The 12,559-nt window shown below is 41.8% G+C and overlaps 1 protein-coding gene across 1 annotated transcript in view; it reads left to right on the top strand.

The window, feature by feature from the left end:
- The window catches only part of LOC144480979 (A disintegrin and metalloproteinase with thrombospondin motifs 16-like), a 235,139-nt gene that overhangs the window by 134,111 nt on the left and 88,469 nt on the right, over positions 1-12,559 (top strand). Inside the window, exon 11 of the mRNA XM_078200606.1 lies at positions 5,863-6,011. Coding sequence (XP_078056732.1) covers positions 5,863-6,011 — 149 coding nt within the window. The remainder of the gene's footprint in view (positions 1-5,862; positions 6,012-12,559) is intronic.

The following is a 12,559-nucleotide window of genomic DNA, read 5'->3' as shown; positions in this document are numbered from 1 at the left end:
AATTTTCCCCAAGAAAGGTTGGTCAGTCAGAGAACATAACATAAGAGATAGGAGCAGGAGTAGGCCATCTAGCCCCTCAAGCCTGCTCCGCCATTCAATAAGATCATGGCTGATCTGATAGTGGGTTCAGCTCCACTTACCCGCTCGCTCCCCATAACTCTTAACTCCCTTAATGGTTAAAAATCTGTCTATCTGTGACTTAAACACATTTAACGAGGTAGCCTCTACTGCTTCATTGGGCAGAGAATTCCAAAGATTCACTACCCTCTGGGAGAAGAAGTTCCTCCTCAACTCTGTTCTAAATTGACTCTCCCGTATTTTGAGGCTATGCCCCCTAGTTCTTGTTTCCATTGTAAGTGGAAATAACCTCACTGCTTCTACCCTGTCTAGCCCCTTCATTATCTTATATGTCTCTATAAGATCTCCCCTCAACCTTCTAAACTCCCATGAGTACAGGCCCAACCTACTCAATCTCTCCTCATAAGCTAACCCCCTCATCTCCGGAATCAACCTGGTGAACCTTCTCTGTACTCCCTCCAAATCTAATATATCCTTTCTTAAATATGGAGACCAAAATTGTACACAGTACTCTAGGTGCGGCCTCACCAGTACCCTGTACAGTTGCAGCATGACCTCCCTGCTTTTATACTCCATCCCTCTCGCGATAAAGGCCAACATTCCATTTGCCTTCTTGATTACCTGCTGCACCTGCAAACTGAGTTTTTGTGATTCATGCACAAGGACCCCCAGGTCCCTCTGCACTGTAGCATGTTGTAATTTTTCACCGTTTAAATAATAGTCCATTTTACTATTATTCCTTCCAGAGTGGGTAACCTCACACTTACCAACGTTATACTCCATCTGCCAGATCCTTGCCCACTCACTTAGCCTATCCAAATCTCTCTGCAGACTCTGTGTCCTCCACGCAATTTGCTTTCCCACTCATCTTTGTGTCATCCGCAAACTTTGTTACCCTACACTCGGTCCCCTCCTCCAGATCATCTATGTATATGGGAAATAATTGAGGCCCTACCACCGATCCCTGCGGCACGCCACTAGTCACTGATTGTCAACCCATTTATTCCGACTCTCTGCTTTCTGTTAGATAGCCAATCCTCAATCCACACTAACACTTTACCCCCAACTCCGTGTACCTATATCTTATGCAGCAACCTTTTGTGAGGCACCTTATCGAATGCCTTCTGGAAATCTAAATACACCACATCCACCGGTTCCCCTCTGTCAACCGCACTCATTATATCCTCAAAAAATTCCAGTAAATTAGTCAAACATGACTTTCCCTTCATGAATCCATGCTGCGTCTGCTTGATTGAACCATTCTTTTCCAGGTCAGAGACTGACAGTTCTCCATTGGCATCACTGGGGACAGTGGTTTCTGCTGGTAAGGCCCAGCCAAAAATTACTGCTGGATCCCTGGATACAAGAGTGACTGGAGCTGGATGAGGGAGTGGTTCGGGGTGTGGAGGGGGTTTCAAGAGTGTTGGGGGCAGGGGATAATTTTTAGCATTCCCCACTTCCCAAATCTGCGGCCCTCAATCAGGGACTGAATGCCTGACAGTGAAGCACTGACAGTGAAGTTGAAAAGCTGTCGGGCTGTAATTCCCATTGGACTGTGGGGGCGGATCTTGAAGATGAGCTGGGGAATCCCTCTTGGAACTTGGCAGGTAAAGGTTTGCAAGGCAATTGCCCAGAAGTGCCAACTTCCTCTGAGCAATTGCCTTGCGCTGTGAACCATCACGAAATGTGATCTAAATTGCAAACTTCGGTTCTAACTGTATTATGATAGATGTCCGGAATTAGTTAGAAGAATTAAAAGCACTTCTAACTTCTGGGAAACAAATGAAAGATCCAAACCGCACCCCTCTCCCCCAACACCAGTAACCAACTGATTATACACTCAGTACTCCGCACCCCCATGACACCACATGGGATTCCACCCACTTGCACAGGACATCTATCCAGACAATGTCGTCTTCAGAACTATTCATGGTGTTTGCAAGCCAGCACTACTTGAAGTCGGGCTGGATCAGGGATGGATCAATGGCATCCCAGGATTATTTGAGTATGAGCAAACGCCCTGCTTTCTTCTAGTTGGCTAATGGTCTAAGCGCAATTGCTCTAGAGTTCAACTTTTGCCACATCTGCTCTTTAAATGATCAGTTGCAATTGGGAATAATGACAAGTCCGAACGATAATTATCTAGGATATCCTTGAGGCACGACATTCAATGGCATTTAAAAACATCAAAAACTTAATTTTTTAGTGCCACAAGTAAGCTTATACTAACACTGCAATGAAGTTACTGTGAAAGTCCCTTTGTCGCCACACTCCGGCACCTGTTCGGGTACACTGAGGGAGAATTTAGCATGGTCAATGCACCTAACCCGCACGTCTTTCAGACTGTGGGAGGAAACCGGAGCACCCGGAGGAAACCCACGCAGACACGGGAAAAACGTGCAGACTCCACACAGGCAGTGACCCAAGGAAGGAATCAAACCCATGTCCCTGGCACTGTGAGGCAGCAGTGCCAACCACTGTGGAATCTTTATTTTCCAAAAACTGAAAACAACAAGGTGAATTTAAAAATGGCGGCAATTTCAAGCCACCATTTAGAAGAGAGATGGTCCCTATAACATCGATACCATGACTAGATATGGGGAATTTAAATTTTTACAGAGAGGAGAGGCAGGAGGCTAAAGACAGCAAGATCCCTAAAATGGAGAGAGAGAATGTTATTTTGAAAACTAGAGTGAAGAAATTAAAATGTTAAGCCCCCACTTAGCATAAGGACTTGGCCAAAGAATAAGCACAATGGTGAGGGCAGCCTCTGAAAATTTCCAACAAGTTGGGGAATTGGAAAGTGTGAAGTTCCATCTAGTGGTGGAGGAATACAACTGCAGGTGTGGCATGGAGGACAAGGCTTGGATTTTCATCCTTGAGGCAGGTAGTAGGAATCGAGAAATTCGTGTCTCAGCCTGCGCACCTCAGGAGAAAGTGCTCCATTGTGGCAGCCATCCAGATGGTGCAATAGGGGTCAAGCAGAGAGGGTCAGGTATCAGTCATGAAGGACAAGAGGTGGTCAGCCACAGAGTTCAAGATGGTACAATGATGTAAGAGATTGGGGAATTGAGGTACCATTCTGTGAGATGGGGTACAAATTACCTCTCAGTTCTACCACGCTAGGCCTGGCCATAACAGGGTTTTATGTAATTTGTTAGGGTTAAGGTATTTACTAAATGTCTCTGCCGAACCATTTAGGTGCTGATTGCAAAGAAATCAGTCTGGTAGGCATTCTTGAGTTTAAAACACAAAGGAATTAGTTTTCATTCAGATTAAAATCCACCCAGGTTAAAAAAAGGATATTTACAAAGATAAAATCCACATACTGACCATCCTAACATATTTTCATACAAACACACACACACAAGCATTCAAAATTACATGTTATGCAGGAAGTAGGAAGTTAGTTTTTGGCCAAATTAAAAACTTCAAAACTAAAAGGTCAAAAATAGAGAGTTCACTGTTTGAGTCCTTCACTGATATCTATGGCTGAAACAAAACTTTTCCACAGTGGTCTTGAAATTTCAGTGGAATTAAAGCCCAGATAAACTACAATTTCTAGAGACATTGGCCATGACTTTGCGTCAGCGTTTACAGAGAACAAAAACAGCGACAAAGGCGCAAAATATTGCAAGACTCAGGATGCAAATCTTGCCAGTGAGATCTCATTTTCTAATTCTCACCCCCCCCCCCCACCCGTTTGACATTCTCCCTGTCGGGAACCAACACCTTTTTTTAAAAAGGGAACTGGGGGCACTCTAAGTATAGCCCCTGGGAGAAGAGGGACATGCCCGAGTACCCTGGCATCCTGGCATTGCCCCCAGGCACCCTAGCAGTGGCTCCTATCAAGTGGGCCCCTCTCAGGAGCTTCATTGATGGCTGGGTTCCCCTTATCCAAGGGGCGGGGGAGGCAAGGTCCTCCCCTGTGTCTGTGGGGGCTGGTCTCCATGTGAGGAGGGCTCCCTGTTTTCCTATCTGGCTTCCTGGCTGTCGACTTTTTCCAGTCCTGCCCTGCCAGTATGGCAGCATAAGCCACACCTCCAGATGTTTTCTGCATAGCATGCTGGGTTACCTGGAGAGAAAAGCTGATCATGCTGCCTGTGAGCTGGACGCCAGCTTTCTCACCTCAGCCAGGACCCTGCAGAGAATGGAAATTTCCATCCAGTCTCTTTGTAAACGTTGATGATTTTTGCGTTTGATTTTTTTAATGACAATTCTCTATCACTGTGCTGGATTTCAATCTGTAATAGAGATATGGTCTCGACCTTGAGAGAGAGGGGAGAGAGATTGTTACTGCTCCATTGGCAGCCTTCTTCCAGACTTCTGCTTAGCAGCTTGCATTTTGCAATAAAAAACACTCAAAAATGGTTACTCCAGTCACGTGATTTCTCTTTCGACAATGAGTTCAGAAAGTAATTGAGTAGCTCACATCTGGACAGACCAGTAGCTTTTGTCCTGGGATCTAAGTGATTGTGTTCCTTCACCAGCCATTAACTCCTGAATGATCCATCATCTATCGTGATGAGATAGGGAAAACACCTTCCATATAGCTGTTGTCCCGGTAGACTTTCTGTCTCCACTTGAGAGGTAACTTTGAAGAAGTACAAACATGAGGGCCAGCGCAATGTCTGTAAATCTTTTTAAGTTAGTTTTTTACATCAGCAGGCGTAAAATGCCATAGAAGGATGATGTGGTATTTCTTAATTGGAATCCACATTAGAACCTTCCAGAAACAGTTCCACTTGTAATACCAGATGTCAGGTGACTTGTGGCAGCCAGCTTGAGTCTGCTTGTTAAAAGTCCCCATTAGGCAGTTCAATATATATTTGATCAGCCAATGAAATTAAAGACTAATATCATTCATGCTCAATTCACACCATCATAACACATGCAGATATGAATATGTCGAAAGGGATGGTAAAAAGGTGAGGGAAGGTGATAGGAGATCAGATGAAGGGGGTGCAATGCATAACTCAATGAAATTTTTGCTATCCATAGAAAACATGGCCTAGAATTTGGATTGTGCCCAAATTGGAGCACGATCCTAATGCAGCAGACATTGCACGCTACTAATGAGGAGGCCACAGGACTGCAGCAAATTGTTCCACTGACCTCATTCATTATTACTGGCTCAAATTGACATTCACTGTCTCAGAGCCAGCTCAGCAGTCCTGGGAGGGATCAAAATTGACACACTCTGATATCAGTCTATGTTCTTAAAATTCAGGCGGAGAAGGAAAAAATCAGGAGTGGATGGGTTTGGGAAATATTTCTACTACTCCTGGCTCCATGACAAGGTAGTTTCTTTTTCAACCTCTTTAAGAACTGTCCGCTTAGCTGGCAAGAACCTGATGAAAATTATCACTGTGTGCAGGCACATGCTGTGATTATGTACAATCAGGTTTACAAAGGCAGGGCCTGTGAGCAACCATTAAGCTTTGTTTATGCAAATAGAGAGCCTAAAGCCTTCTTTTGGAATGGACCCTGCAAGCATACAGAGGAGCCCTAAGCATTATAGCAGCCAAAGCATGTTCAGCCACCGTATTGGGCTGTTAAATGCCCATTTCACACCCGTGAAATGAACACAAGATCCAATTTCTAAGCCATATCTTTGACTTGCACAAGGAAAGTTGCAGGAGATTTGATAGTACATTAAATAACACATTATTTAGTGTGGATAGCTTGGATAATACATTAAATAATCAGAACTTATCGCTAAATATGCTAACAATGTAATTATTTAGTCAGTTTTCAATTTTACCTTTTTGTTTTGTGATACAGTGGTGCCGTCGTGGGCAATGTGTGAAACATGGCGACTCGGGACCAAAACCTATCAATGGTCGTTGGTCAAGCTGGTCGATGTGGTCACCTTGTTCAAGGACCTGTGGGGGAGGAGTAACCAACAGAGAACGTCAGTGTACAAATCCGAGGTAAAGGAATGCTCTATATTGTCAATTTTCTTTCCCCCATGCTATCTGGCGGCATGCTGGCACAGTAGTAGTTAGCACTGCTGCCTCACAGCGCCAGGGACCCGGGTTCAGTTCCGGCCTCGGGTCACTGTCTGTGTGGAGTTTGCACATTCTCCCCGTGTCTGCGTGGATTTCCTCCGAGTACTCTGGTTTCTTCCCACAGTCCAAAGATGTGTGGGTTCAATTGATTGCCTATGATAAATTGATCCAAGTGTCAGGGGGATTAGCAGAATAAATGAGGGGTTAAGGGAATAGGGCCTGGGTGGGATTGTGGTTGGTGCAGACTCGATAGGCCAAATGGCCTCCTTCTCCACTGTCGGGATTCTATGATTCAATCTTGAGAATTTGGTCTGAAAATCCCAAGTGGATCTCAAATTGTTTGCTGCAAGTTATGCAGGAGCCTCTGGAGAATCAGCATAAGTAGCTGAAAGTGGAGTTATGGCAGAAGGTGGGGAGCACCCTCTCGTGCAACATTGCAAAGGTTAGTGCAAACTGACAAGTGAAACATTTGTAGCTTAAAACTCAACCCTGATTCTGGTTACCCACAATCATTCGCTCGTGAGAAATATTTTCAGGCGTTTGATGTTTTACTTAACAAAGTAATACAGATCTTAAACTTCTTTGTGACCAGTTCAGCATACATGTAAAATATCTTGGCGATTAAAAGGAGAACTAGAAGAACAGTTGTCCCTGTAGCTGCTCTAGTTTCTTCAAAAACTGCGAATCATTTCCAGCTGTTTAAGGAAATTAAATGATTTCCAGTGAGTGTGGGCCCTATGTCTGGGTGTGATCAAAAATATCCCCAACTTAACTGAGCAATTCAGGTGTTTAACACAAATTCTGAAAGCTTTCAAAAATGAAAAATAAGTTTAATCTGAATTCATGAATTAAAATCCATAATGTAATCTAAACTAGTCCGTGGAATGTTAAGTTAAATGTTGTGAAGGAGTTCAGTGATTTTGCTGTTTACTGAGAGCAATCTCGTCTCCGTGCAGTGTCTAGTAACAATCAAAAAAGATAATTATACTAATTAATGCGGATATTTCTAACATTTTATTGGAACAATAATTAAGTAGATTACAATCTTATTTTGTACATTTTCTAAATTATAGCAATGATATTAATTAAAACCATTGCATGCCTACTGGCATGTTGTTGGAAGCTGAGCCTGCCTTTAATTTTGTTTTTACAATCATGTTTCAGTGATCTAGTAAGTCGAAGTTTAATGCTTTACTTGTCTATAAAGTTGAGAATTAGTCCTAAGATTTCAATTTGCCTTGATCAGGGAGTAAGTCTGTTCACAAGCAGGCTTTAAGAAATGCATGCCTCCGGGTGAGCAAGTTTAAGTAGGAAGCACACTTCAGGCCAATCCTAGAAAGGTGCACTGGTCAGGCAACATTCACAGCTGACACATACGGCATGAGATAACGTGTTAAGATCCTTGACAACTCATGCAGTCTTTCCAACTTTAGGTAGAAATCTGCTGAGCCTCAGCATTGTCAGATGGGTGTGAAGCTGACTGACGCAACTTCCAACCAAGTCTTAAATTGACTTTCAGGCACTGTTTTCCCCGCCTTAACTGCAGTCATATCCACTGCTTAACACAACTGTCACAAGTCTCACACCACATGCAATTCCAGTTGAAACTAACACTCTAGTGGAATGAGATGTGGCTGCTAAACCTTGTAGCTTGTCCAGCAAACATAACAGTATGATGCAGATTAAAATTTCAAACTTCTGAAGGAATTATTTGGCATCTTTTCTTCTGCCATATAAAATATTTTATACCAAAGTTTGCTACCAAATAAACCTGTTGGCCTTTAACCTGGTGTTGTGAGACTTCTTACTGTGTTTACCCCAGTCCAACACCGGCATCTCCACATCATATAAAATATTTGACAGTTTTGTTAAGGTGGCTACTCTAGTGTTCCCTACAATGATGATGTTTTATCACACTTTTGATAAGAGAAAGCTAAGAACATTATGGCATTTCCCAAATCGCCTGCCTAGGCAACGGTACTGTTGATTTGTCCGAAGACAGTGAGTTTCACTATGAGCAGTTAGAAGAATACTCCAATTTTTAGATGGGAGAACAGATAAAGCTATTTGGGGCTCTAACATTCCTGTTTTTATTCATTCTTCTTTGTAAGAGTACAATACTTGATTGTCTTTGTCTGCAAACTCAGCACCTGGGACATTTTGGACCATGAGAAAAAGGTCAAACCTTACTTTGTTTTAAACTATATAATTCTCTCACAATATGTGCTGGGTATTTATTGAAACTTGCAGAATTGTTATGAAAATGTTTGAGAAATAGTATGTGACATAGCAGTACCTGATTCATTTTTTCAAATAACAAGTGAATTTAAAGATTGCTTTCAATGTGACACAAAAGTCGCTAGGTATACATGGGGAGGTAGTAAATTGGATTAGACACTGGCTCAATGGAAGAACAGTAAGAAGTCTCACAACAGGAAGAAGCCAGAGAGTGGTTGTGGAGGATTGCTTCTCTGAGTGGAGGCCTGTGACTAGTGGTGTGCCGCAGGGATCGGTGTTGGGTCCATTGTTGTTTGTCATCTATATCAATGATCTGGATGATAATGTGGTAAATTGGATCAGCAAGTTTGCTGATGATACAAAGATTGGAGGTGTAGTGGACAGTGAGGAAGGTTTTCAAAGCTTGCAGAGGGATTTGGACCAACTAGAAAAATGGGCTGAAAAACGGCAAATGGAATTTAACGCAGAGAAGTGTGAGATATTGCACATTGGAAGGACAAACCAAAGTCGAACGTACAGGGTAAATGGTAGGACTCTGAAGAGTGCAGTTGAACAGAGGGATCTGGGAATACAGGTACAGAATTCCCTAAAAGTGACGTCGCAGGTGGATAGGATCGTAAAGAGTGCCTTTGGTACATTGGCCTTTATAAATCGGAGTATCAAGTATAAAAGTTGGAGTGTTATGGTAAGGTTATATAAGGCATTGGTGAGGCCGAATTTGGAGTATTGTGTACAGTTTTGGTCACCTAGTTACAGGAAGGATGTAAATAAGGTTGAAAGAGTGCAGAGAAGGTTCACAAGGATGTTGCCGGGACTTGAGAAGCTGAGTTACAGAGAGAGATTGAATAGGTTGGGACTTTATTCCCTGGAGCATAGAAGATTGAGGGGAGATTTGATGGAGGTGTATAAGATTTTGATGGGTATAGATAGAGTGAATGCAAGCAGGCTTTTTCCGCTGAGGGTAGGGGAGAAAAAAACCAGAGGGCATGGGTTAAGGGTGAAAGGAGAAAAGTTTAAAGGGAATATTAGGGGGAGCTTCTTCATGCAGAGAGTGGTGGGAGTGTGGAATGAGCTGCCGGATAAAGTGGTAAATGCGGGGTCACTTTTAACATTTAAGAAAAACTTGGACGGGTTCATGGATGAGAGGGGTGTGGAGGGATATGGTCCAAGTGCAGGTCAGTGGGACTAGGCAAAAAATGGTTCGGCACAGACAAGAAGGGCCAAAAGGCCTGTTTCTGAGCTGTAATTTTCTATGGTTCTAAAAGGAGATGCATGTGGGGTTGGGGAGCTCACTGTTAGTTAAGAAAAAATCGTACACTTAATATCCTGGACTGGGCAATTTAGTCATAACATAAAATAAGATTCCAGAAGGTAGGGGTTTTCATTTTACTCTTGAGTAGCGAAAATCAATTGTTTGACGCCTTAGAGAAAATATTTTACATTGAATTATACAAGCCGAAATCTCACTGCCGTTGATGCTGGCAGGATCTTATGGTCCTGCCAATGGCACACCCCTGCTGTGGGTTTCCCAAGAAACCTTGTTGACAACGGCAGGACCATAACATCTCACCACCAGTGAGCACATGCCACTTTCCGCCATCACGGAATGGGAGAAAAATCCTGCCAGTACAGTTCACAGCATTCAACAAGCCACTTAACACAACTGGTCTGTGCCATAATTTAATCTCCACACAAGCCTTCTCCCACCCTACTTCATCTAACCCTGTCAGCATATCCTCCTATTTCTTTCCATCTCATACTTACCGAGCTTCTCCTGAACTGGAGTATAAATTGGAAATTTTTGTTCAGTATTTTCTGTTTTTGAGTAGGTTGAATTTCTGAATGAGCAGATTAAGAAACAACATCCAGTGTAAGGTGTATAATCCTCGAGCCTATGACAGAACATTGACCTTTGATCAATGATCAGTGAATCATTCACAAGCAAATCACAAGATACATGCAAGTGGTTGAGGGCATTTGATGTACAGTAGTTCATGAATCCAGAAAGTCTATTGAACTTAGCAAAGTTAATGATGGAATTTTATTGAATTGACAAATAATTAATGAAGAACAGCACTCTGCCTTGCAAAACTCGTTTGAAGTGTTTCCTTTCTGACAGCAGAAGTCCTTTTAACAGTGAGGATTAAGACATGAGACTCTCAATTAGTAGGTTTAGCCATAAATTGTTTCCAATTAATCTGGTTCTATGCTCATTTTCTTTATTTCATGGAAAGCTCAAGTAAGATCTGACATGCATTTCACTTCTAGCTGATGGAGGAACCCTATAAAATAGCTTATTAGGATTTTCCACTCATCAATACCAAGACCTTACTCTGATCATCTTTTTCTTTGTTTTCAGTAATGAGCAGAATTGCTATTTACTTCAGTTTTTTACTTGGTGGGTTAGAGCCATAGGATCCTTTTAGCTTCATGGAAGATACCTAATCAATCAAGATTCTCCTGCAATAATAATCAGTTAATTACTCTCAAGTGGTGTAAGAGCTAATGAAAAAGAAATGTTACAATGCAATTAACCCAGCTCTAGAGAGCTGGAAACTGTAGGAAGTTTAGAGGAGTGAACTTGCGCACTCCAATTTATCAGCGTAGCCAATATTGAAACACTGCTCCATTGTAGATCCATAGTAAATGCCCAGTTTCTAGGCATTTGAAAGCATTAGAAAGAAAAGCATTTGATTTTTGTGTTTAATCAGTACCAAGTGTCTTTAGAATTTATAATGATGAATTTAAATAACAATTGCATGTGGTAGTCCATTCTCCATGGGGCAGAAGGAACAGTACAGGTGAGGCTTGTGTCAAATTTTTCAGCTGTTTAAGCTGCCCAGTCCCAGCACTGTTCCACTGATTAAAGTGCAAGTGAATGTAGCATAGTAGACTGTTTAAAAGCTCTCTCCTCCTGACCTTGACATTGTACCAGTTAACTTTTTACCAACAGTTCTAGCTGCTCTCCATCATTCAGGTTACTTCAACTGAACTAACCCATACCTGTTTAAAATTCTCAACCCTATTTCCAAATCCCTGTATAGCCTTGCCCTTCAATATCCATAATGACTTTCAACCCTATAATCTTCTGAGATTTCTTGCAGCACTTAAATAATGTTATTGACCTTTAACAGGCTCCAAAACATGTTTGACATGAAGTATTTGATGGATGACGGTGATTAGGTTTGCTGTATCTTTAGTATATGGAAAACTATTAAATGTTAAATTTGACTGACCGGTTATTATTCACTGTAAAATGAAAATCGTTCAAGTACAACCAGGACAAACGTATGTACCATAGGGAAAGTTGAGCTGTTCTAAAAGGGGAGTTGAAATCAAAGTAACGTTTGGCTTTTTTAGAGCTGAGCCGAATAGGAAGAATAAATCTCAGTTTGGATGAGAATCAATAGAACTAGTACCATGAGTAAGTTCTCTGTTTTTTTTCATGTGGGCGTGTAGTTTTGTATCTGCTTTCCACTAATGATGGCAATTATGGAGGGAGTATTTACGTCCTCAAGCAGCCTTGTTTATTTCAATAAGGGCTGGCAAAATTGAACCAATCTGGAGTTGCCCAGTGCCAGGAAGATATTTGAGGTCCAAATGTGCAATTGCAGCCAGGCAGTAATGTGGTGTTTCAAGGCCAGAGAACTTCTGATAAGCTTCCTGACTGCCCAAAAGTAATGAGTCCTATTGAGACTAGTGGAACCATAAAAATATTTGGACGACTTCTAACCAGCATCAAACAGAATTAAACAGAGAAGGATATCTGAAATCTCAGGTCTCAGCGAAATGATAAGTGCAGCATTATTTCAATATTGCAATAGATGTGCATGTACAGTGGAGCCCCGTTGTAACGCGATGGTTCGGGTCCATAAAATGTTATCGCTCCACTGTATTCTTATACTTTTTCCAGAAGGAGGTGATACGATTACTTTAAATAGAAACTACTTCCTCCAGATTTTCTTTCTCCCATAAGTTATAATCACAGAAGAACTGATATTCTGTTCAGACACGCACCTCTATGAGTTCATTGTTTCCACTGCTGACTGAATAATACCTCTTGTATTGGTTTGGTATTATTCTCAGAATATCTATAAACCTTCAGTTTTTTCCCTAAGACAACTTAACAAGTCAAGGAATCTCAAATGTTAAGAAATCATTGGAAACCATCTTGAAACTACAATATAGAATATTTAATTGCAATATCTCATAATATCAATTTGCCGTATCAT

This window comes from Mustelus asterias, chromosome 2, assembly GCF_964213995.1.
Source record: "Mustelus asterias chromosome 2, sMusAst1.hap1.1, whole genome shotgun sequence".
NCBI classification, from domain to species: domain Eukaryota; kingdom Metazoa; phylum Chordata; class Chondrichthyes; order Carcharhiniformes; family Triakidae; genus Mustelus; species Mustelus asterias.
The sequence above is the reverse complement of the archived record's forward strand: the minus strand, read 5'-3'. Positions and strand labels throughout refer to the sequence as shown.